Source organism: Globicephala melas, chromosome 14, assembly GCF_963455315.2.
Source record: "Globicephala melas chromosome 14, mGloMel1.2, whole genome shotgun sequence".
Classification (NCBI taxonomy): Eukaryota; Metazoa; Chordata; class Mammalia; order Artiodactyla; family Delphinidae; genus Globicephala; species Globicephala melas.
The window spans coordinates 69,387,784-69,415,427 of NC_083327.1; the positions used below are offsets into that span (position 1 = coordinate 69,387,784).

The 27,644-nt window shown below is 37.3% G+C and overlaps 1 protein-coding gene across 5 annotated transcripts in view; it reads right to left on the minus strand.

Annotated features, from left to right (window-relative positions):
- EPM2A (EPM2A glucan phosphatase, laforin) overlaps positions 1-27,644 on the minus strand; it is a 160,837-nt gene that overhangs the window by 42,299 nt on the left and 90,894 nt on the right. For all 5 annotated transcript variants that reach the window (XM_060283381.1, XM_060283382.1, XM_030853250.3 and 2 more), the window contains one exon: positions 6,053-6,227. In XM_060283381.1, the coding sequence (XP_060139364.1) occupies positions 6,053-6,114 (62 nt within the window). In that variant the 5' untranslated portion in view covers positions 6,115-6,227. The remainder of the gene's footprint in view (positions 1-6,052; positions 6,228-27,644) is intronic.

Genomic DNA, 27,644 nt, shown 5'->3' on the forward strand with positions numbered 1-27,644 from the left:
TTCCTATAGACACAATCTGAGATCTGACAACCAAGTTCTCTCCTTTAATCAAGCTTCTCTCTCACTGGCCTGACAGAGACATTTCAATCATAATGTAAATAACAATGCTGTTGATAATATAAAGGCAGCAAAGAATCCAGCTGCTTCTTTTATAATCATACTGAACCCACAACAGCACTATCAGCAAAAACTGACTTCTCCATAAACTTTAGCAAATATGTTTTAAATAACTTCTAAGAAACAAGAATTAAGGGGTATGTTTACAATTAGTTCATATTACCATTAGGATGCTAATATCTATCACTAATTTTTTACATGATACTGAAAATAAATCATCCCAATGTAACTATACATAATATAGAATATATAATCTATTTTAATATATTTAAATGTTTTATATAAAAATATGTATTTTAGGGCTTCCCTGGTGGCGCAGTGGTTGAGAGTACGCCTGCCGATGCAGGGGACACGGGTTCGTGCCCCGGTCCGGGAAGATCCCACATGCCGCGGAGCGGCTGGGCCCGTGAGCCATGGCCGCTGAGCCTGCGCGTCCGGAGCCTGTGCTCCGCAATGGGAGAGGCCGCAACAGTAAGAGGCCCGTGTACCGCAAAAAAAAAAATGTATTTTAATCATATGAAAAAGGGGACATCCATCAATTAAGTTGACCTCATAAAATATGAACAGCATTATTTATTTAGGGAAAAGGAACTCTTCAAGGAAATCTCACACACTCAGTTAATACTCAATAAAAATCATTGCCCGATCAGAAGAACTCAGTAAGAAGGAAGATTATGCTGTTTTCCTTTCCTAGTAGGATGAACAATTATAATCTTGGTTTTACTGTTTAGAAAAATCTCAAATCATTCAATCAGATGCAAATAACAACTGAAATTAGATTCGTCCTTTGGCCAGTAATTTCTTGATTGTGAATTACAGAAGCAGGACAATGTAATTAGGTCCTGCTGCACACAGAATTTTGTGATTTTTCTGTATTTAGTCCAAAAGAGATCTCCTGTCAAAATTTGATTATGAATATAAGCAATGTAAAATATCATTTTATAATAAGTATTTACATACTTATTAGGGATTAATTGTAAAATGACTATAACGTATGTATATTTCCAAATATTTCTGTAGTGTTGGACTGAATGTATGTCCTGGGCTGCAAAAATGAAGGAAAGTGCCACCTAGAGGCAGCACTGGATTGCCGGCATTTGACGGCTGAACCTGAAACCAAAGAAGCTGATACGGAGTATAGTCACTGTTAAGTCAATATAATATATTGGCAAAATGTTGAATAAGGCTTAGCTTTTTAAATTAACTTTAATCCTTGATTATTTCCGGAACTGACTTCAGTATTCATCTAGTTTAACCAACTCACTTTGCAAATCAGGAAACTGAAATTCAGAACTGTTACAGGATTGTCCCAAGGTTGCCCTGTAGTAAATGAGAGAGCTGGGCTGGCACCAAATTCCTCACTCTTTCTCGAAAGTAATTAATCCCATTCATTTGGAAAATGTGCTAGACAAAACAGTATCAAAAATGTGTGAAAGTATTTCCTACAGTGTATAAAATAATTTTGAGGTTTGAAAATTACTGTATATCTTTTCTTTATAAGCCAAAGAGGCTGCAAACAATAAACGAGCTTTTATAATACATTTTCTAAACTGTAATATTTTTATAAGAATATAAGTGTGCCTTTCATAAAGTCTAATTTATGGCTCTTGAAATGTGTTTAAGTGGCAATAAGCCTTTTCAAGATACAGAAGATACAGTCCCTTTCCACTAAAGTCCAATTAAATTAGTTATCTGTGTCTTTAATGCAAACATTCATTCTTTTGCATAAAAAAATCGATTGAAGAGGAAGATGTAGTTTGATACCAAGTATAGGCTGAATATGGAAGTACACGTTGATTTTTAAAATCTCATTCTAACATGGTAGAATCTTATCTGGGTCAGAGTAACAGAATACAAACTAAATGTTAGAAATAAAGAATGTATTTACTATTTATTGAGCTACGCTTTACGAAGTTTTATGTTAGACACTTTTAATACTTTATTTCACTTTAATTTTATTGCAGAAAATTTGATTTCACACATCTAACTTTCACCAAATCCCTTTAAAACAAGCATAAAGAGATTTTGTAGAAAATTAAATACATAAAAACCCAAGAAAGAGAGAACAGGAGCAAAGATAACAAAAAAAAATTGTGGAAACTGTAAAGCAATTGGTTGATTACTGAAAAATTTAGCAGACTGAGAAAAACTAAGTCCTAAGGCCAACAGTGGAGAAAGCTGAGAACTGTCTGGAATTACACTACAGAATCCCCAACAGGCTCAGAAACTGGGATTTCCAGGTACTTCTGGATGTGGGTGAAAAGAATAAGGAAAACTGGCAAGTCTGTTTAGAACGCAGCCAGACCCTTAGATTCATCTTCCCACTCTCCTCAGCTGGGACACTTTCCCTCCCCAGTCCTGACAAAAGACTGGAGGTTTATTCTCTGGGGAAGGTTAAACAAGTCTCTGGACTGGAAGACACTAAGATAATTAAATGAAGAGTTCCCAGAAAACAAAAATGATAGCAACAATAAAAAACTAAATAGTAGGGCTTCCCTGGTGGTGCAGTAGTTAAGAATCTGCCTGCCAATGCAGGGGACACGGGTTCGTGCCCTGGTCTGGGAAGATCCCACATGCCGCGGAGCAACTAAGCCCGTGTGCCACAACTACTGAGCCTGCGCGTCTGGAGCCTGTGCTCCGCAACGGAAGAGGCCACGACAGTGAGAGGCCCGCGCACCGCGATGAAGAGTGGCCCCCGCTCACCGCAACTGGAGAAAGCCCTCGCACAGCAACGAAGACCCAACACAGCCAAATATAAATAAATTAATTAATTGGGGGAAAAAAAACTAAATAGTGTGATGGATGATTAAGTAAGTTGAGAAAATCTGTTAGAAAGGAGAGGAAAAAAAAAACCCCAAAGATATGCAACATATAAAATACTCAGACCAAGTTTCCAATATCTAAATAATAGGAGGTCCAGAAAGGGAAATAAATCATCAAAGAAATAATTCGAGTAATTTACCTTTAAACATTTGAAATTGCAGAATTTGCAGAATTTACAGAATTAAAAAATCTACTCACTGAGAGGTTAGCAAAATGCAAAAAAAGTAACCACATCAAGACATTCCATTATGAAATTTCATAATATTGAAAATGAAGATTCTGACAGCTTCTCCAGAGTGGGGGGAGGGAAACTCAGCTCAAACATAAAGGGTTAGGAGCCATAAAGGCTTCAACTACTCAGCAGCAAACCAGAAAGCTATACATTCTTCAAAGAAGACTTAGACATGTGTGAACAGTTAGGGGGTGTTAAACGGAATTTACACAGGCATACAAATAAACATGGGGCATACCAATCTCATCAGAATGATGGCATAACTATGTTGGGAGGATTGAACAACAGAAGGATGTCACTGAAGTTTGTGGGGGAAGGGGAAGAAAAAAGAGCTACATTTTCAATTTTCAGGTGTGAAATCAATAAATAATACCAAAAACTAAAATCAAGAAGCAGTAATATAATCATATTATTTATCATTTAACTGAAAGTAATTAGCAAATAATCAGCTTAAAGATGTGAAAGCGGTTGCCTGTGGACAGACCAAATGAGAGGAGGTGCGGAGGCAGGGCGAGTGGCAGACTTCTCTTCCTAATAAAGCTTGTAGATCTACTAGATTCATCAAACATGCACACGTACACCTTGAGTATGAAAGACTCATTTATATTTGCTAAATTAAATCTAAGTTCTATAACCCTTGGAAATGTAAAAGTAATGAAAAACAGGAGTTAATGGGTGGAAGTAGATGTGGAGGAAGATATAGGGGCAGTAAATCTCTTATCTTACACAGTAGGAAATCAAGGGGCACTGTCAAAAACGTACAAGAAATAGTCAAGAAATAGAATTTTTATGAAGCTAAATAACAAAAGAATTTTTTTCATGAGCTTGGTAGGGATTGGAAGTGGGGAGAGAAGATAAGTGAGCTAAATTTCTCTCATGTCATAGAGGGGAATCAAAAGCTATTTTTAAATTGACATATTAACAAATAAAGTATATGCACATTATTTAAGACTTGGATTTAAGCTCCAGAAAAACTAACCATAAAATGGTTAAAAATAATCACTTCTGGTGAGTGGGAATGAAGGAAAGTATATTGAACCTTACTTTTCATTTAGCATCCTCTTTGGTGTTTGAACTTGTATTTTGGCACATATTGTTGGTATAATAATTAAATAGACAAATAAAAATAAATCTATTAATAAATACTGGGTGGGTCAAAAGGTTCCTTCGTTTTTTTCCGTAAGATGGCCCTAGTAGTGCTTAGTTGTCTTTAACTTCATTCGAAACAATTTTGTTAGATTCTACGTAACAGCTGTCATATTAGCATGGATTTTTAAAAAAGACATCAAAATTGGTGAATTTTTGTGTAGCCATTTTAATATTGAAGATGGAAGAAAAAAGCAATATTTTCAGCATATTATGCTTTATTATTTCAAGAAAGGGAAAAACGCAACTGAAATGCACAAAAAGATTTGTGCAGTGTATGGAGAAAGTGCTGTGACTGACTGAATGTGTCAAAAGTGGTTTGTGAAGTTTCGTGCTGGAGATTTCTCACTGGACAATGTTCCACGGTCGGGTAGACCAGCTGAAGTTGATAGCGATCAAATTGAAACAATAATTGAGAACAATCAACGCTATACCACGCGGCAGATAGCCAACATACTCAAAATACCCAAATCAAGCATTGAAAATCATTTGCACCAGCTTGGTTATGGGAATCGCTTTGATGTTTGGGTTCCACATATTAAAGTTAAGCAAAAATACCTTCTTGACCATATTTCCTCATGCAATTCTGTACTGAAATATAATGAAAACATTCCGTTTTTAAAACAAATTGTGACGGGCAATGAAAAGTGGATACTGTACAAGAATGTGGAATGGAAGAGATTGTGGGGCAAGCGAAATGAACCACCACCAACTACACTAAAGGCCGGTCTTCATCCAAAGTAGCTGATGTTGTATATATGGTGGGATTGGAAGGGAGTCCTCTATTATGAGCTCCTTCCAGAAAACCAAACGATTAATTCCAACAAGTACTGCTCCCAATTAGACCAACTGAAAGCGGCACTTGACGAAAAGTGTCCAGAATTAGTCAACAGAAAATGCGTAATCTTCCATCAGGATAATGCAAGACCGCGTGTTTCTTTGATGACCTGGCAAAAACTGTTACAGCCTGGCTGGGAAGTTCTGATTCATCCGCTGTATTCACCAGACATTGCACCTTTGGATTTCCATTTAGTTTGGTCTTTACAAAATTCTCTTAATGGAAAAAATTTCAATTCTCTGGAAGACTGTAAAAGGCACCTGGAACAGTTCTTTGCTCAAAAAGATAAAAAGTTTTGGGAAGATGGAATTATGAAGTTGCCTGAAAAATGGCAGAAGGTAGTGGAACAAAAGGGTGAATACGTTGTTCAATAAAGTTCTTGGTGAAAATGAAAAATGTTTCTTTTATTTTTACTTAAAAAAGCGAAGGCACTTTTTAGCCCTCCCAGTAATAGAGCAGATGATCACATCCTATCTAGTTTTATGTCTAGATTTTCACATATGTTTATTTGGATAATATTTTATAAAGAGACAGCAATTTCTGTTTCACAGCTGGTCTGTAGCATAAAAGATACAAATGCTGATTTATGATATTTTAGTCTGGTTTTTATTTTTAATCCACTATGTAAGTACAAAGATTGGTAAAGTACTGTCTGGTCAAAATATGTTGATGCCAGGGTGTATACTTAATAAAAGAATTCTATAAAAAGGATCCTTCACATCTAGAACCAGAAAATCTCACACAGTAATTCACTGTAATTTACCTCCTCAAAGCACTGCAGGCCTATATAACCCTCCAAAGGGAGATACTGCAGTTTTACACACAGTGAATACTTCCATTGTCCTAATGCTACCCTTGTCCTACTTCTATGCTTATAAACATGGCACTATTTTTACCTTGAATAATGCATGGCTTGGTGGCCTGCAATATTAAAATAGAAGTCTGTTGTGTGCTTCATCTCATTGGTGTGCCCAGTGGCCTCAATCCAGTGTCCTATTGGGAGACAGTAAACACCATCCACCAAGTTGTTTTCATTATAAATACAGCAACGGTCGTGGTGAGGCCCATTGCCTAGAACAAGAAGAAATGACAAACAAAGCAATTACATCAATGTTTTGCTTAAACAGCCACAGAGTTGCTGATGCAAAATTAATAGTAAGATGAAAATAAATACAAAGCTGCATAATCTACAGATTTCAGTATAAACAAAAATAGACTAGAGTAATAGGGAACACAGTAACAATTTGTAGAGTTACTTGTGAATTTCACAGAGTCCTATGCTCCCTTTGAATACATGAATATTTCCAAAAGCATATCAACTCAGAATTTCTTGGGACCTTTCAGTGCCTTAAGAGCCTGTTGTGAGTCATTTTGTAGCCTGATAAGCTGCTGAAAAGGGTTTTTAAAGCCATTAATGTCCCTGCGCTGCATACTTTTATCTTCCTGGTATGCAAATTTATGACTAAAATCAGTAATAAAGTGTTTCAGTATCAGCTTAAGCAATCAGTTTTAAAAAACATTAATAAATAATAAAACAAATATCACATCCAATCCAGTTTGCATGTAAATCAGTGGTTAGTATTATCTTCAAATGGGAAAACTAAGTATCACAGAGATTAACTAGCTTGTCCAGGGTCACAGAACTAATAAGTGCAGAGCTATCAGTAAACTGATACCCCTAGACCCCAACTTTCAGGGACCTGACACCTTCATGCTGTTTTCCGCCTACTTCACAAGCACCAAGACACACATCCTCTTTCCAGTGAGTGGAGCAAAAGAGGCAGAGACAGAAGAACATGTCTCTGAAAACACTACTCGCCGATATCACAATTCTCCCCAGTATCAACTACACTAGTAGACAGACCTTTTATTTCTATGAAAATTGTAATTTGTACATTAGTTTTATTAGTCCTTATGTGACCACCCCATTTCAAATAATTCGTTTCCTTAAATTACCTAATTTCCATATATTGTCATTTATAAGAAAAACATGTAAGCAAAATAAAACGGGAAAAGTCACATTTATTATGAATATGAAAATTCGACTCATTCGTTCCTTGCTCTATCTTACAAAACATTTTACCTAAGGTTATTTGGCATAAAATCTCTTTTAAAAAATCCTTAAGTCATTGGGCATTTCTTTAGAATGTAACTCCCCTCCATCAGATAGAAGGTACAGGATGGCTCCTTTAGTACATCATCACTGATCTTCCCAGCTCAGACTCCTCTTTTTCTCTTGATGGCTACAAGGCTCTACACCTTGTAACTGCCCTGTTAACCTTGATATTTAATAGATGAAAAACTATACTAGCAATTTCAGTTCTAGAAGTATATCCAACAGAAATATAAGATTAAAGAAAGATACATAGATGCATACGTGTGTGTGGCAATACTATTTTAATAGCAATACTGTAAACTACGTAAGTTCATCTATACATTTTTCCACAAATATTTATTGAATGTTCACTATATGACAGGCATTATACTAAGTCATGTTAAAGATTTAGGTATTTCCCATAAGAGCAATGAAACTTTAAAATATTTTAAGCAGACAGGTGACATGACCACATTTTTATTTTGAAAATATCTCTCTGGTTATAGAGTAAAATATTAATTCAAGCACAATGAGATTAGAAATAGAAAGTCCATTTAGGAAAATACTGCATTAACCCAGGAAAGAGATGGTAAAAGCTTGGATGTAGAAATGGAAAGGAGTGGGAAGATTCAGCAGGGAAAAGCCACAGGACTTGGTGATTAATTTGATATGGGAGGTGAAGAAAAAAGGGAACCAATAATGACGCCTAGGCTTCTGGCAAATACAACTCAATATATAGTGGTACCAGTCACTGAGATGTGAAATCTGGAAGAGTTGCAAGGAAAGATCATCAATCTGGTTTTGGCATTTGGGGCTTGAAGTGCTATTTAGATACAAAAGGAGATGTCAAGTAGAGAGTTAGAGTTATTGATTTGACACTCAGACCAGACATCTAAACTAGAAAAATAAGTTTATGAGTCATCTAAGTATAGATGGCAATTGAAACAAGGATATAGGTGAGTCACAAAGAAAAACAATACTTTATACATTCTTTTATTTTTAATTTTTATTTATTCATTTATTTTTGGCTGTGTTGGGTCTTCATTGCTGCGCAAGGGCTTTTCTCTAGTTGCGGCAAGCAAGGACTACTCTTCGTTGCAGTGCATGGGCTTCTCACTGAGGTGGCTTCTCTTGTTACGGATCACGGGCTCTAGGTGTGCGGGCTTCAGTAGTTTTGGCTCACGGGCTCTACAGCGCAGGCTCAGTAGTTGTGGTGCTCGGGCTTAGTTGCTCCGTGTCATGTGGGATCTTCCCGGACCAGGGCTTAAACTCGTGTCCCCTGCATTGGCAGGCGGATTCTTAACCTCTCCGCTACCAGGGAAGCCCCGAAAAACAATATTGATTGAGAAGAAAAGCCTTCTAGAACCAAGTTTAAAAGCATCTCAACATTTAAAAGCTGGACAGAGGGATGAGCTTACAAAGGAGGCACAGAAAGAGAAGCTGGAGAGGAAAACTAGAAGTGAGTAAATGAGGTGGGGGAGCATGATTGAAACTGTAAACATAGACTAAAAACTTGATGGATGCATGTCTGATTGTTAACAGTAGTTACATCTGAAGAATGTAATTGGGATGGAAGGACTACTTTCAACTATTTTGAATCCATTGGATTTGCTACAAAGCGAAGTTATTACTTTTTAGTAATAAAAGAATAATATCTATGGCTCCTACTGTTCAGTATAAGAGGCTTACAACAATTTAAATGTTGTAACTTAAATAAATTTAATTATCAAGGAGCTCAAATATACATAAATTACACTGTTCAAGCAAAAGTATGTATGTAACATTGACTTCCTAAGAATTCTTCATTCCTAGAATTAGTTTTCTGAATTATTCATTTTTACACATACATGTTTTAGGAGAAGTAACAAGACACATCTATCTCTCTCAGCCAGGGAGGTATCAGTGCAGGTGTAGGGGAGAGCAGGAACTCCCAACCCATTCAGTAGTAATAAGGAGTCCAATCCCTCCAGTTCTCAATGCAGATTGGGTGAGGAACCTGGGTAATGAGGTGGTACCCCCACGCTCCTGCTGGAGCAGCATCAGAGGAACCCAGTTAAACCAAAAGGGGTTTGATAAGATGTACAGTCTCATTATATAATATTCAGAATGTCGAGGTTTCAATACAAAGTCACTCATTATATCAAGAATCACAATGATCTCAAACTGAATGAAAAAAGAAAAGCTCAAAAGATGCTAACATCAAGATGACAGAGATGTTAGAACTATCTGACAAAGATTTTAAGCTTCAACAATCCACTGAACACATTTGAAACAAATGAAAAATCACAAAGTCTCAGCAAAGAAATAGAAGATGGAAATAAGAACTAAATGGAATTTTAGAACCGAAAAATATCAGTATTAACAATTGAAATAATAACTTCAGGGGAGAGCAGAATGGAGGGGACAAAGGAAAGAATTAGCAAGCTGCAAGATAGAACAACAGAAATTACCCAATCTAAGCAACAGAGAGAAAACAGATTAAAAAAAAAAAAAAAGAACAGAGACTTAGGGACCTGTGAGACTATAACAAAAGATGTAACATTCCAGTAATTGGAGTCCTAAAAAGAGATGAGAAAGAGGGTATGGTGGAAAAATATTTGAGAAAAATAATGTCTCAAAACTTTCCAAATTTGCCAATAAGCATAAATCTACAGGTTCAGGAAGCTGCACGAACTCCAAACAGGGTAAACAAAAAGAAATCCATGCCACAACACATCATAATTAAATTTCTGAAAACTAAATGCAAAGAAAAATCTTGAAAGTAGCCAGAGAAAAATAACAATTTAGGAAAACAACCATTCTAATGTCAGTAGGCTTCTCAAAAAAAATGGCTAAACAGAAGATCTCTATAAACAGAAAGGAAATTGTTGAACATCAGGAAAGAAGAACACGGTAAGAAAATATGGGTAAATACAATAGACTTTCTTTCTCCTCGTGAGTTTCTAATAAAAACTACAATGCTCTCTGATGTGGCCCTACATGGATGTAGCGGAAATATTTAAGGCAGTTATATGGAGAAGGGCAAAGAAATAAAGAGGGAAATAAGATTCCTCCAATTCATTTAAACTGTCAAAATGATGAAACCAGTTAACTATGACAAGTTATGTTTGTACAATGTAGGTAAATCAAAACGGAATTCTAAAAAATGTTTAAGTATGAACCATATTGCCATAAGAAGGCAGAGAAAGGAAACAGAGAGAGAGAAAAAAAACCTCAGAAACAAAAAATAAAATAGCAAACTTAAGTCCTAACATACCAATAATGTCGTTAAATGTAAACTGTCTAAATAAATACACATTAAAATACAGAGATTGTCAGAACAGATTATTTTTAGTGAAGCAGCTATTTGCTGCCCAGAAGAAACTCACTTCAAATTATACAGGTAAGTGGAAAGTAAAAGTATAGAAAAAAATGTACCATGCAAACATTAATTAAAAGAAAGCAGAAATGGTTATATTATTATCATGTAAAGTAGAACCTCAGAGCAAAGAAAATCAGAGATGGGGAGGGAAACTATATGGTGCCAAAAGTATCAGTCCAACATGGATGGACCTTGAAGGCATTATGCTAAATGAAATAAATAAGACAGAGAAAGACAAGTACTGTATGATCTCACTTAAATGTGGAATCTACAAAACAAAACACAGAAAAAGTGTTAAGATGTCTTTAGTGATTGAATGATTTAACAAATTGTGGTACATCGGATACCATAATTTAGCCAAAAAAAGGAATGGCCTATTGATAATGCAATAACCTAGGTGAATCTCCAAAAACTTATGCTGAGTGAAAAAAATGCCAATTCCACATACTGTATAATGTCATTTATATAACATTCTTGAAAAAAAAAATTATAGAGATGGAGAACAGTTTAGTGGTCGCCCGGGGTTAGAGGTTGGGGAAGGAAGAAAGTAGGTGAGGCTAGAAAACAGGAACATGGGAGATCCCTGTGGTGATGAAAATGTTACCATTGAGGGAACTGGTAAAAGATACACAGGATCTTTCTGTATTATTTCTTACAATTGCATGTGAATATACAATTACTTCAAAATAAAAAGTTTAATTAAAAAATAAATAAATCTTGGTTTGTCTGTTTTTTCCAAATAGACTGGAGAATTTTTAAGTTTCCAACTCACTTTCTTTTCCATAGGGCTGGCCTAAGAGTACAATGTATAACACATTGTTTACTACCACAGTAATCATTTACGCCTAGAAGTTCAGTTGACTTTTCCAGGTCTCTTCTACCTCATAAAGGAGTCAGTTGGCTGTGTTGTAACAAGGTTAAAGGAGTAACTTTGTGACTTCTTTGGAGGGGGGATGGGGGTGGGGAGGGAGCCTGTAGGAGGTGAATTATCTGTTCCATTGGAGCCGCCCATTGCCCGTCATTCATTAGTATTAATTTAAAATAAATAAACATACAAACAACTCACTAAGGCAGGATAAACTAACATGTGTTATTGGCAGAAAAGTAGAAAACGGTTGGTTTAATTAACAATAAACACCTATTTCCTTAGAGCAGATTTGGCCATAGTATTATTTGTTCACTGAAGCAAGTTAGGTAAGTTAAAATAAAGCAAATAAATGTGAAGGAGTAAGAGGTCTGCTTTCTGCCACTCCAATTAAAGACAGAGAAAATTTAAAAATCTGAACTAACACATTATTTTAAATAGTTCTACAAGTTTGAAAGTTCAAGTTAAAAATGACTTTTTTTATAAACTCAGAAGGCTTGAAATTATATTGGACAAGGAAAATCTATTGGATAGTGTAGTCTACTTAAAATTAAAATTCTAATTATTTTGCATATATTATTTTATTTGAATCTATCCTCTTTGGAGTTTAATTACCTTGCAGTTTTTATTTCCAGCACATGAACATCAATTTTGAACCTAACACATTAATCTCTAATTTTAGCTAGTAATTCACCCAAATCAGATCTCTCTCATGCCCCATCTGTTACTTACTACTTCAGAAACTATTGGTGCATAAAGCTGTACAAATATGGTATAATCATTACCAACTCTGGTATTTTGATTTTCTGTTCCAACGGCAAAAGCAAAACAAACTAAAATGCAAAAAAGCTTTTTGTTCAACCAACTGCCTCTTTAAGAGAGTGGATCCTGTTCCGCTTGAGCACTTTGGTAAATTGCAGTATGCAACGGTAGAAAATAGCTGAGTTTGGGAGTAGCAATGGGAGACAGGTAAACTGCATGATAGAATAGAGGACACAGGTGCGATCAACAAAGGAGAAGATGGGGAAAAATGGTGTGAAGATTGAGAAGGAGAAGGAAAGGTGAGATGGAGAAAGAGAAGAGAGAAGGCAAGATGCAGCTGGCAAACTACATAAAGTGAGTAATCAAACACATTGGTCATGAGACCACCAGAGAGCAGGTAAAGGCAAGCATTTTAATACTTAATTTAAAATTGTTTTTGCCTTTCTGTAATATTCCTCTCTACTCCTCCCACCCAACCTTCAATTCAACCTACTGCATTCACACACAAATTTCTTGCGTGGAGAGACAGAGAGGATAGTCCATTAATGAAAATTTATTTAAAAACTCAATTTCTTGCCTGTGTTGATGATGTATAACAGGGCAACAAGAAGCTTTATCTGCTAAGCAGAGCAGAAGCAGGAAAGCAAATGTAAATCCTTACAGGAGGATTTAAACCTTCCCTCCTACACAGGCATCTTAGAGAGGGTTCCATCCTCCCCAATCTATAGGAACAGGGACTTAGATAGATATACATAGATATATAGATGTATAGATATTTAGATATATAGATGTCATAAGGAGGAAGACCACAGTTAAAATCTAACATGTAATTATACAGTCTTTACAAGCTTTCAGAATCTGTACACACACAACAAAATTTTAAGGGGCTTCCCTGGTGGCGCAGTGGTTGAGAGTCCACCTGCCGATGCAGGGGACACAGATTCGTGCCCCGGTCCAGGAAGATCCTACATGCTGCAGAGCGGCTGGGCCCGTGAGCCATGGCCACTGAGCCTGCGCTTCCGGAGCCTGTGCTCCACAACGGGAGAGGCCACAACAGTGAGAGGCCTGTGTACCGCAAAAAAATAAATAAATAAATAAAATTTTAAGAACGAAAACAAGGAAAGCTAATAAGAAAATAATAAATAATACAAGATTTAGGAAGAATATTTTGATTTACAAGATTTTTATCTCATTTGATTATAGGAACGCAAAACCCTTAAATGCAAAGAGTTAAGTAGACAACACTTCACGCTAATGGTAAAAAAATGAAATTTGGCTAATGAAAATTAGGAAATCAATGACTACCTGCGGGTATGAAAAAAATTCTATACTAATTCAGGTAGGTATGTAGACAAAAGTCCAGTTTCTATATAATAATATTGCATTAAAATAATAGGAGGTGTATATAGTCGAGTGCCATGCCAAGAGTTAAAGCTAAAATAACTCCTAGGAAAAATCCAATACAAAACAATCCAACAAATTCAGGAAAGAGCTCCAAGAGTTTTGGTTTAAAATAATTATAATGACTACAAAGACACTTAGCAATGATGAAAATAGGAACTAGATTTAGAGATAATAAGGTTTTTCTACAATAGATAAGAAAATATTATTGTTAAGGAGGCTAGAGTTTGGAGGACCAGAAAGGAAAACATCAAATGTGACAGGATGATTACGGTAACGAATCAAACATCTGACTCAGGGTGCGTGTGTGTGTGTGTGTGCGCGCGCGCGCGTGTGTGTGCGTGCATGCATGCAAATATGTATATGTGTGTGTGACTGTCTTTCAAGGTAAAAAACTGATTATTATTGGTGATCATTATTTTTATGGCGAATAGTAAGTTGAAATGTGATACATAAGCATCATCCTTTCTGTAAATCTGTACACTGTCTAACCCTTTCAGTCAAAATTTAGACAATTACTTGATAGAACCACAAGTCAGGGGTCTCCAAGCTTTGTACATAATAGGTCTGGCCTCACTTGCTCTCATTAATAATCAGACTTAAAACGATTCACATATTCTTCAAATGCTATGAGACGACAAAAGTCCTTGAGATGGTTGTTTAGTAGGCAGGTGTGATGTGTTGGTTCTCTCAAAGGTGAGCTTGAGGTGTGCGGAAAACAGGAACAGCAGGAGTGATTAATAAAGCTTAGCCTTGGGTTCACTCTCTACCAAGTCTCCAGAGGGGATCTTTTAGGTAAAACTCCCCAAAGAGGCTTGATCAGTTCCAGCTAAGAATTAAAAAAAAAAACTTAACACCTGCCAAACCATACAGAGCAGAAAACATTAGAAGGGAAAATTTCCATGATTATAAGAAGATATAGGTGAAGTGGAGGCTTAGATCAAGCTAGGTTGAAGAAATATAATTTTAAAATGGTTATGGGAAAAGCAAAATTCAATAGTTCTTTTCTTAAAGATTTACTAATAATTTAATATCTCATTGTTATGAACTAAATTATGTACCCCCAAAATTTATGTGTTGAAGCTCTAATCCCCAATGTGCCTGTAGCTGGATATAGGGCTGTTAGGGAGGGAATTCAAGTTAAATGAGATCATAAGGGTGGGACCCTAAACCAATAGGACTGGTGTCCTTATAAGAAGGGGAAGAGAAACCAGAGATCTTTCTCTCCATGCAGGCAAAGAGGAAAGGACACAGTGAGAAGGCAGCCATCTGCAAGCCAGGAAAAGAGTCCTCACCGGAAACCAAATCTGCTGGCCCCCTGACCTGGAACTTCTAACTTTCAGAACTGTGAGAAAATTAATTTCTGTAATTTAAGGCACCCAGTCTATGGTATTTTGTTATAGCAGTCTGAACAGACTAATGCACTCATATATGTGAAATATTCTAGAATTTAATCCGGTTAATATCCAAGTATTATTGAGAGCTTGTTGTATATCCAGTCCTGTGGTAAACTGAGGTAGACAAATGAAATTTAAAACATGATTGTCACAATGAATTGACTATTGTTGATTAGACAAAGGTTACACAAAGCAATTAGTGAATGAAACAAAACTAAACTAAATGGTGAAAATAATTTTGAAACTACTCAGGACACTGATACATGAGCAGACTGTTCAAGGACTGCAAATAAGCTGCATCTCCAATGACATTTTTCAGTGTATGATGACTGGAATGCTATGTTGAGATTTATTTTAAGGAGTAATTGGCTCACTAGGAAACTATGATAGATTTGCGGTGTGTACATGGATATAGAAGACTAAAATAGAGTATCAGTATGAGCTACATCTACTGAGAAAAGTTTTGTGATAAAGGGGATGGGTCTCAAACTGTGATGACAACGGAGTATGCTTTAGATACATAACAAAGAGCACAACAATGTATGAATGAGTATGATTCGAAGAAGAAAACAGATAACAAGAACAAATGTTTACTTCAGTGGGTAAAGTGACAACATAATATGGACTCATAGGGAGTTCATATCACTGACCAAATTCTAAAGCAAGCACTGTAAAACAACTGGATTTCATGACTTGGAAAAGCAAACAAGAGAATTACCACTTTTCTAACCATTATTTAGGAAGTCCAACTTTTTTTATTGCAGACAATTTATATTAATTAGTGATTCATGAGGATACACACATCTTAAAATGGGAAGCATCTCAGAGATTGAAGATTCTCTTTAAAAACATCCCCAAAATGTCATGACCAGGTAATTATGCTTCCATTTAAAATTAAATACAATAACAGAGCTCTCCTTTTTATATAATTTTTAGAGAAAATCTGAAACTTAGATTGTTCTTAACAGGCTTACTCAAAGCATCAAGACTGAATTATTAATAATTCATTCAATGTGATGATAATCTAGAGAGAAGCCAAAAGATCTGACCACCTGATCTGAAGTGATCAAATCTTTTGGTAGCTAATAATGCCATGACTCAAGGGATTAAACAAGATGGGAATATTAAAATGCTCCATCTCTGCAGAATTGGATATATTTCTACATACTGCGTTTACTTTCTATAGTCACATGCAGAGATGTTTACTCATGTGTTTAATGTATTTTTATTTGATTTCTCTAATAATTTTTAATGTTGATTTTCCTACTGTCATTTAAATAATTTTTATAATAGTGTCTAGACTTCTGTTGTTAAATTGTCAGGTCAATTTTTCTCTCCATAGCACTCTCAGAATTGACTAGAAATTTCATTGTGTTTCATTGTCTGAACACAAATCCAAGTCACACTATAAAAATAAAGCATCTAGGGCTTCCCTGGTGGCGCAGTGGTTGAGAGTCCGCCTGCCGATGCAGGGGATGCGGGTTTGAGCCCCAGTCCGGGAAGATCTCACATGCCGCGGAGCTGCTGGGCCCGTGAGCCATGGCCGCTGAGCCTGCGCGTCCGGAGCCTATGCTCCGCAACGGGAGAGGCCACAACAGTGAGAGGCCCACGTACCGCAAAAAAATAAAAATAAAAAAATTAAGCATCTATATTAATATTAGACTCACTATATGAAGCAAATTCCTCTAACCAAATTTCACTACTTCATTTGACATACTGTGAAGCCCACGACAAAAGCTCTCATGTCACCTATCTTTGTGTACTTTAAGTCAAATAATGCTGAGGCAGAAGGCAATACCTTCCCTAGTAGCCATATCTCAAGTGTCCAACATTTGGATGCAAAGAACATAAAATAGTCATATTCATCCCAGGAACTCTGAAGAACATTGAGGATTATTTTACATTTAACCCCATCCTAACCCAGCTCACCCAGCAGACAGGCATTTTAGTAGTTTCATAGTAAGTAAATGCTTTGGCATGAAATCTCTCTTCAATTATGATTTTCTAGAATGTGGACTAAATGGTTTAATGAGACATTCCCTTGAGCTGATCTAGATCTGATGTGAAAACCATCTCTGCTTCATGCTTTGGTTTCTTCCATGGCAAAAATATTTTTTTGATAGTATAGAGATACAGCTGATGTAAACATCACAGAGGCACTGCTCTAGTTACTGAAAAGAAACTAGAAATGAACAGCTAATTGAATAAAGTGGTCAAACAGTTTTAAAGACTAAATTGTTTCTGAAATTGATAAGCCAGATTAAAACCTTTTTAATGAGACATATAGGCTGTAAAAAGAAAAGTGTCAATTAGGTAGATTATCTTAAAATTTACCAAAACCATAAACTACACGTGTATAAGAAAGCGTTGATAAAGAATTTTGCTTCTCTGAGTCCTTCATCTGACTACAAGCAACAGAAAAACTGACTAACAGTGACTTCAACAAATACACATATATCTCTCATGTACCAAGAGGTGCAAAGCCAGGCAGTCCAGAACTGGTGAAATACCAAGTGCCTTCTAAATGTCTGCTTTGCCATCCTTCACACATTCACTTTGTTGTCATGCTTGTCAACCCATGTTCAAAGGGTGACCTCTAAACATAATGTCTGACACTCCACTAGCCATGAAGAAGAGTGAAGCGCCCTTGTTCCTTTTCATGAGAAATTGAAAGCTTTCCTGGGAGCCTCACCCAAAAGACTTCTCACATCTCATTAGCTAGAACTAGGCAACACGGTCATCCTTAGACCAATTGTTAGCCAAGATGAATAAGAGTACCATAACTGATTAAAGTAATAATGTTTCATCCCACTGCTACCAAAACAAATCAGGATTTCTGCTATCCTGGGAAAGCTGGGGAAAACAAATGCTAATTAGGCCACTGATGGTAATGGTAGTGGTTTGGAACACATCATCTTTCTCCAGCAGATCATTTTGGAAGATAAACCACATTTCTTTAGATAGCGCTTGTCTCTACCTGATTTAATTCAATAGTACCCAATGCATTAAATTTTTAATTGTAAACTATTTTTAAATAAATCAACAGGAAAATAAATCAACTAAAAGCATTTAAAGGTTTTAAAACCTTAAAAATTGCCCATACACGATCCCCTCACCCCAAAAAAAAAAAAAAAGAGAAAGAGAGACTACAGACTCTCTAGTTCTTGACTGTGCCTGTCTTGTATAACCTCTTTGCTATCACACAGACTCTCCTCCCTTCTACTCCTAGCCTTAACTCTCTCCACATCCTTCCTCTTCAAGTTTTCCTTTAGTCTCTGCCCCACCGCCATCTCTGACAACCTGATTTTTCTTCTAACTAGGCTGGTCCCCAACAAATACCCTCATTTCCCTATTCAGTCTTCAGGGGCCTACAATTTGGCATCTGCCCTCATCACCCCACTGGAAAAAAAACTTTAAATGAAGTCATCTCATGTCAGATTCATTTTTCACCTTTCTTTACCTGCCTGCAGCATGTAATGATAGTGGCCACTCTGTTGAAAGTCTCCTCTGTTGGCTGCATAATACTCTTTCTCAGGACGGCAGTATATTATAGCAGTTAAGTGCATGGACTCAAGGTCCAGACTCTGACTCCATCCCACGTTATACCATTTACTGTTTGTAAGTAGTATTAAGAAAGTCATTTAAGCAATCTGTGCCTCTGTTTTCCTGTTTGTGGAAAAGGGATTGTAGCACTATCTATGTCATAGGGCTGTTGTGAGGAAAGTCAATCAGATGATCCTTTTAAAGATTTAACCCAGGACCTACCACAGTTGGTGTTCAATAACAACTCTATAAGAACTTTTGACTAGCCTTCTCTTACAACTCTTCCTCTCCTAGTCTGTTTGCAAAACTGTTTACTGATTTGCAAAACAGGTATACCCCTAAAATAAGTTCAAATTGTTTTAACAGCTCTGTCCAGACCTACATGTTCCAAAGATAAGATCACCCATTTTTTTCCAGCAACTCACCTAGTTTACAAATTCTGATCAATCTCTTTCCAAACCATGCTAACTTCTCCCTAAAACCAAAACTAATTGAAACTCCCAAATCTTTTCACTTTGAATTGTTCTCAAAGCAAATTCTCTAGTTCTCTATCTTTATAAAATAACTTACTAATGCAAATACAAGACTTGACCTTTATTAATTTCTTCTCACTGGTTTATTCCCACTTTGGGATTTAATATTTTTCAAGACTGCTGCTCTCAAATGAAATAGCAACTCTCTCTCCCAGTTTTCTCTCATCAGCAAGATTGATAAGCGTGCTTCCTAAATTACTAATAAAAAGATTTGGCAGGAAAGGACCTAGAATAAAGTGACTTGTGAAATGCCAGTTGCATTCACCCTCATGTTCCTACTGGTTTATTAATCAGAGCACTTTAGGTTCAGTTGTCCAACTTGCAATGAATCCACCTAACTAATCTATTAGCCAGCCAGTCGTTTCCTAATCTGTAGACAAAGAAATTGAGAGGTTTTTCTAAAATCCTTAACTAAGATACACTGCTCCTCCATTTTTTCCCTTTGCACAAATGAGGATTGATATTTGTTGAGGTAAAACTTCTAAAACAATTTTTAAACCTACTTTAAAATATGTAATGATGATGAAATACCAGAGGTTTGTTTTTTTTTTTTAAACTACTGTGGGTCGTAAATCCTTTTGATAAGCAGTAAAAAGCTATGAATCATCTTCCACAAAAAATTTTTTTAACTGTTCATGCACACAGTGCAAACAGCTTATCACTATCCTGTATATTAGAAGAGAGGAAATTTGATTCATAACTATGACCATAAGAGAAAGAAATGAAATTTTCATTAACATATCAATTCATGTTTAGACATCTATCTATTTAACATTTTTTTCCTCAGTGAAAACAGCAACAGTTTATTTGGCACAAAACTATTAAAATTTTCTATCAAATGTCAGCCATTTAAAAATAAGATTTCTCTATCCACACCATTTTATAAGCAACTTTTCAACAGCCTAATTTTCAAAGCAGCTACTTTCTCTTGTACAGAATGCAGTGATTACGGCAGTTTAAAACTGCACTGATGGTCTCCTTACAACTAAAAACTAGCAATCCATTATACTGCTAAAGAATCTTTATATTTTTTTCATGCTACAGGGAAAGACTGCTCTAGTAGACCTAGACCATCACTTATATGGAAGCCTTAATGTCAACAGAAGTTAGCAAGGAATCTCTTATCAAGCTTTACAAGTATACTTTTCCTATGTAACTCATCTTGTAGAATTAATTTTCTAAGAAATTCTGACGCAGAGTAAACTGATGTGGAACCATGACAACATGTTTCACAAACATGTCATAGATGTCAAAAGATTCAGCGTAACAACTTTATCATCTTAGGATACACAGGATACAATAAGCCTCGGTGGTATTACCAGTCAAGAACGTCTACATGAGTTTATTGAAAAAAATTGTTAAAGCATTCACAAAAAAAGCCAGTGGCAAGAAATTTGCAGGTGATTTTACTGATTTTAATTACCTACATCAAACTAATTTACCTACATCTGAGCAAAATTAGGTCACCTAACACTTCTTCCCAAAAGACACAAAAGTTCTGCATAAATTGCTAAGCCTTTGCGATTGTCCTCACATATATGTCATTAAATCACTTTTAAACAAATGGTAACAGTTTCTCAGAATTGTTTTGGGAGATAGGGAGTGCACAGGATGGGAAAGGGTAAAGATAAGGTTGGGAGAAAATGAGATGGTGATTAAATTCTTTTCTTTGAGATTAATGCAAACTATAAAATTATAGTAGAGTACAAGTGAAATACTGCCACCCAGTGGACTTAAAATATAAATAAAATCTTCAAATTTGAATGAAAAGATTGCCAAGAATTTCATATCACTTTTCAATTGGGATAATAGAGCTTAATAATTTTCAAAGTACTTTCAAATATATTATTCCTCAAAAAAAAATCCAGTGGGACAGATAGCAGATGTGTGAGTACATTTTTTCCTGAGTCTGAGATTCTAGCAGATTCCATGACGACTGAGTCCTATGCTTAACCAGCAGCAAAGGAAGCGCTGGAGCCCAGAGCTTCTGGCTCTCAGTCCACTGCTGCTTACACCACACAGCTCTTCCTAAAGAGACTCTGACATCTCTTCCTTTGTCCAAACCCTGTATTTCATAGAGGAGGAAAGTGAGACTCAGAGATTATCAGGGTTTCTCAAACATTTCTAATATATAGACTGGCATATATAATCTATAGGAATATAGATTAAAGCAGAAACCTACTGTCATAAAAATTCTTGTATTTTTTCCTTTTAAAATTTCTGTGGAATCTGTGTTCTCTTCCATATCATATGCATGTCTGTTTTAATCTGAAGATAATGAGGTTTTTTCCTCAAAGATCTTTTACAAAAAGCGTTGCTTTAAGACAATGGTGCATTTCTATCCTGTGCTACAGACGCACTAGTCCAGGACCACATCAAAGATGGGAAGACAGAGAGTATGACTGTACTAGTTCGAGACACCGGGAAATTGCCTTGTTCAAGTTCATTCATTCATCAAGTCTTAATGAACACCTGCCAAATGCCCGGCATTGTTTTAGATCCTAGGACATACTGTGATAACAAACAACTCTAAGTTAGCAGTGGCATAGAAAAGCACTTCTCTCCCATGCTAGAGCTCATTGTAGATTGACTAAGTAAGGGCTCTTCTTCACATTGCCAATATCTTCATATTGGGACCATCAGACAGAGCAATCATTTTTAGAACATCAATAGTAATCTCTTGTCAGAGAGAAAAAAGTGAGGCAAAACAACAGGAAATGACACACATCATTTCCTCTTACACTTTATTGACCAAAGCAAGCCACGTGACAAAGGTATACTTCTTTAACAGGGCAAAGAAGAATAATCCTCCCACAGGGACATGGTGTGGATATTGGTAAACGATAATCATCTACACACCCCAACTTTTCCAAATATGCTGAGAAAAGGTGGTGCTGGGTAACACAGAGGAAAGAGGTCAGATCCCTCAATATATGGGATGGGAATTCGAGCAACTTTACTTAAATATCAAAAGAAAGGGTTATCACAGAAGCCTAGAGGACTTGGAATATTGATGCTTCAGATATGTGAGATATAAGTGAGTATGTATTAAACAAGTAGACAGAGAAAAGGGATTTAGAATATTTTTAAGTATGAATTACAACTCTTAGTTCTGGACATAGCACTTTATCAGTACAAACTCACAGAAGCTGCCTGTGTTCAGTGAAGGATACCATATCTCACCAGAAGCAACATGGCAGGGTTACTTAATTTACATAAACACAAAACTATAGCCAAGTGGGTGGGATATCAGAGCCAGATGTATGCAAATTATATCCAGTGTCAACTCAAATGGATGCTTAACTTACATGTATGTGAAACCCACAACCAGTTAAGTGGGGTCAACAGAGCCAGCAGGTGCCCTAATCACATACATGAGTTCACTAAACTGCATGTTATTTTCGTAGCTCAAAACACTTGCTCTAGCAGGAGGGATGCATATTGTTCCTTCTCTCTGCCAATGCTGGAAGGTTAAGTCTCTGACCAGAAGCTCTAAAATGAAAACCTTCATACTGAATCTAACCAACACTGATAACCTAGACAGCTGCCAGAGAAAAAGAAAGCAACCTTACCTACAAATGCCACCAATGGACTGTGACAGACACCCCTTAGAGAGTAAGAAACTCATCCCCTATATCCCTAATCCCAAGAAGTATATATATGCATGTGTGTGTTGTGCATTAGTCATAAGATTTTTTTAGACAGATTCAATAATTTTACATTATACAAACATTTGTTGTACTTAAGAATTATATAATAAATATAAATTATTTCAAGAGGTTACCTCTAACTGGTTTTCATATTATTCCACCAAAGCCAATGGAATAATGTGGCATGGTTTGTTGCAGATCTAAGACTGCCATGGTTTTGAAAGAAATCCATAAAGAATTGCATAAAATATTGGAGAAAAATAAGAGTCTAGGTGGCTGAAACTTAGACTTTCTTAGAAGTGGCAGGAAAAGTACAGGCAAAAGTAATTTTTTTAAATATATAATTGCCAGATTATAAGGAACCTGAAAGGTCATACTAAGAAGTTCAGACTTATTTTATAGGTAATAAGAAATCATCAAAGGGTTTTTAATCACACATGGGCTATTATCCAATCTGTGCTTTAGGAAAACAGCAGCATGGAGGAAGGAATGAATAGAGAAGGGATGCAAAGGAATTAGATCTGTAGAAGGCCAGTGAAATGCAAAGGAACCAAACTTTGGCAAGAGGCAGGAAGATGAACATAAAAAGGGGTGGGGTGCAGATTGAAATATTGCAACTGCAGAAGCACTTTCAGTGATTTCCCAAGCCACTTGCTTATCAAAAGCACCTGGGGAAATTGTCAAATTCTTATTCCCTGGACAATTCCAGAATTATTCAATCAGGATCTTTAAGGATGTGGCCTAGAAAATGCCCCAGGGGCTCATGATGCAGGCAGCCCAGGCTAAGAAGTACATATGTTTCCATATAGTTGAGTGACTAAGCTATATTGTCTTTAAATTGGGAACAAAGAAAAACAAGCTTTGCAAAGGTTGATTATAAGCTGAGGTTTGAATATATTAAGTTTAAAGTACTTGCAGGACATCCAGATGAAAAAGTCTTGTAGACAATAGAATATATAAGCTTGGAATGTAGAAAAGGGATTAGAGAGGACACCTTCAAGATGGCGGAAGAGTAAGACGTGGAGATCACCTTCCTCCCCACAAATACATCAGAAATACACCTACATGTGGAACAGCTCCTACAGAACACCTACTGAACGCTGGCAGAAGAACTTAGACTTCCCAAAAGGCAAAAAACTCCCCCTCATACCTGGGGAGGCCAAAAGAAAAAACAGAAACAAAAGAATAGGGACGGCACCTGCACCAGTGGGAGGGAGCTGTGAAGGAGGAAAGGTTTACACACACTAAGAAGCCCCTTCGCGGGCGGAGACGAGGGTGGCAGAGGGGGGAGCTTCGAAGCCACAGAGGAGAGCACAGCAACAGGGGTGCGGGGGGCAAAGCGGAGAGATTCCCGCCCAGATGATCAGGCCCGACCAGCACTCACTAGCCCGAGAGGCTTGTCTGCTCACCCGCCGGGGCGGGCAGGGCTGCGAGCTGAGGCTCGGACTTCGGCCGGAGTGCAGGGAGAGGACTGGGGTTGGCGGCATGAACACAGCCTGCAGGGGGTTAGTGCGCCACGGCTGGTCGGAAGGCAGTCCGGGAGAAAGTCTGGAGCTGCCAAAGAGGCAAGAGACCATTGTTTCAGGGTGCTCGAGGAGAGGGGATTCAGAGCACCACCTAAACGAGCTCCAGAGACGGGCGCGAGCCGTGGCTATCAGCACGGACCCCAGAGACGGGCATGAGACGCTAAGGCTGCTGCTGCCGCCACCACGAAGCCTGTGTGCGAGCACAGGTCACTCTCCACACCGCCCCTCCCGGGAGCCTGTGCAGCCCGCCACTGCCAGGGTCCCGGGATCCAGGAACAACTTCCCCAGGAGAACGCACGGCGCACCTCAGGCTGGTGCAACATCATGCCGGCCTCTGCCGCCGCTCGCCCCGCATCCGTACCCCTCCCTCCCCCCGGCCTGAGTGAGCCAGAGCCCCCAAATCAGCGGCTCCTTTAACCCCGTCCTGTCTGAGCGAAGAACAGACCCCCTCCGGTGACCTACATGCAGAGGCGGGTCCAAATCCAAAGCTGAACCCCGGGAGCTGAGAGAACAAAGAAGAGAAAGGGAAATCTCTCCCAGCAGCCTCAGGAACAGGGGATTAAATCTCCCCAATCAACTTGATGTACCTGTGTCTGTGGAATACCTGAATAGACAACGAATCATCCCAAATTGAGGCGGTGGACTTTGGGAGCAACAATATATATATTTTTTCCCTTTTTGAGAGTGTGTATGTGTATGCTTCTTCGTGTGATTTTGTCTGTATAACTTTGCTTTTACCATTTCATTTGTCCTAGCAAAATGAGAAGACAGAGAAACATACAGCAGATGAGGGAGCAAGGTAAAAACCCATCAGACCAAACAAATGAAGAGGAAATAGGCAGTCTACCTGAAAAAGAATTCAGAGTAATGATAATAAAGATGATCCAAAATCTTGGAAATAGAATGGAGAAAATACAAAAAACGTTTAACAAGGATATAGAAGAACTAAAGAGCAAACAAACAATGATGAACAAAACAATAAATGAAAATAAAAATTCTCTAGAAAGAATCAATAGCAGAATAACTGAGACAGAAGAACGGATAAGTGACCTGGAACATAAAATAGTGGAAATAACTACTGCAGAACAGAATAAAGAAAAAAGAATGAAAAGAATTGAGGACAGCATCAGAGACCTCTGGGACAACATTAAATGCACCAACATTCAAATTATAGGGGTCCCAGAATAAGAACAGAAAAAGAAAGGGACTGAGAAAATATTTGAAGAGATTATAGTAGAAAACTTCCCTAATATAGGAAAGGAAATAGCTGATCAAGTCCAGGAAGCATAGAGAGTCCCACACAGGATAAATCCAAGGAGAAACATGCCAAGACACATATTAATCAAACTATCAAAAATTAAATACAAAGAAAAAATATTAAAAGCAGCAAGAGAAAAACAACAAATAACATACAAGGGAATCCCCATGAAATTAACAGCTGATCTTTCAGCAGAAACTCTGCAAGCCAGAAGGGAGTGGCAGGACATATTTAAAGTGAGGAAAGGGAAAAACCTACAGCCAAGATTACTCTACCCAGCAAGGATCTCAATCAGATTTGACGGAGAAATTAAAAGCTTTACAGACAAGCAAAAGCTTAGATAATTCAGCACCACCAAACGAGCTTTACAACAAACGCTAAAGGAACTTCTCTAGGCAGGAAACACAAGAGAAGGAAAAGACCTACAATAACAAACAGAAAACAATTAAGAAAATGGTAATAGGAACATACATATCGATAATTACCTTAAATGTAAATGGATTAAATGCGCCCACCAAAAGACACAGACTGGCTGAATGGATACAAAAACAAGACCCGTATATATGCTATCTACAAGAGACCCACTTCAGACCTAGGGACACATACAGACTGAAAGTGAGGGGATGGAAAAAGATATTCCACGAAAATGGAAATCAAAAGAGAGCTGGAGTAGCAATTCTCATATCAGATAAAATAGACTTTAAAATCAAGACTATTACAAGAGACAAAGAGGGACACTACATAAGGATCAAGAGATCAATCCTAAAAGAAGATATAACAATTGTAAATATTTATGCAGCCAACATAGGAGCACCTCAATACATAAGGCAAATGCTAACAGCCATAAAAGGGGAAATTGACAGTAACACAATCATAGTAGGGGACTTTAACACCCCACTTTCACCAATGGACAGATCATCCAAAATGAAAATAAATAAGGAAACACAAGCTGTAAATGATACATTAAACAAGATGGACTTAATTGATATTTATAGGACATTCCATCCAACAACAACACTTCTTAAGTGCTCATGGAACACTCTCCAGGATACATCATATCTTGGGTCACAAATCAAGCCTTGGTAAATTTAAGAAAATTGAAATCATATCAAGTATCTTTTCCGACAACAAATGCTGTGAGACTAGATATCAATTACAGGAAAAAAATCTGTAAAAAATACAAACAAATGGAGGCTAAACAATACACTATTAAATACCCAAGGGATCTCTTAAGAAATCAAAGAGGAAATCAAAAAATACCTAGAAACAAATGACAACAAAAACACGACGACCCAAAACCTATGAGACGCAGCGAAAGCAGTGCTAAGAGGGAAGTTTATAGCAATACAATCCTACATCAAGAAACAAGAAATATCTCAAATAAATAACCTAAACTTACACCTAAAGCAATTAGGGAAAGAACAATAAAACCCCAAGTTAGCAGAAGGAAAGAAATCATAAAGATCATATCAGAAATAAATGAAAAAGAAATGAAACAATAGCAAAGATCAATAAAATTAAAAGCTGGTTCTTTGAGAAGATAAACAAAATTGATAAACAATTAGCCAGACTCATCAAGAAAAAAAAGGGAGAAGATGGGCTTCCCTGGTGGCGCAGTGGTTAAGAATCTGCCTGCCAATGCAGAGGACCCGGGTTCGAGCCCTGGTCTGGGAAGATCCCACATGCCACAGAACAACTAAGCCTGTGTGCCACAACTGCTGAGCCTGTGCTCTAGAGCCCATGAGCCACAACTACTGAGACCACGTGCTGCAACTACTGAAGCCTGCGTGCCTAGGGCCTGTGTTCCGCAACAAGAGAAGCCACAGCAATGAGAAGCCCACACACCACAACGAAGAGTAGCCCCTGCTCTCCACAACTAGAGAAAGCCTGCGTGCAGCAACGAACACCCAACCAGCCAAAAATAAATAAAATAAATAATTTTTTTTAAAAAAGGGAAAAGACTCAAATCAATAGAATTAGAAATGAAAAAGAAGTAACAACTGACATAGCCGAAATACAAAGGATTATGAGAGAGTACTACAAGCAACTCTATGCAAATAAAATGGACAACGTGGAAGAAATGGACACATTCTTAGA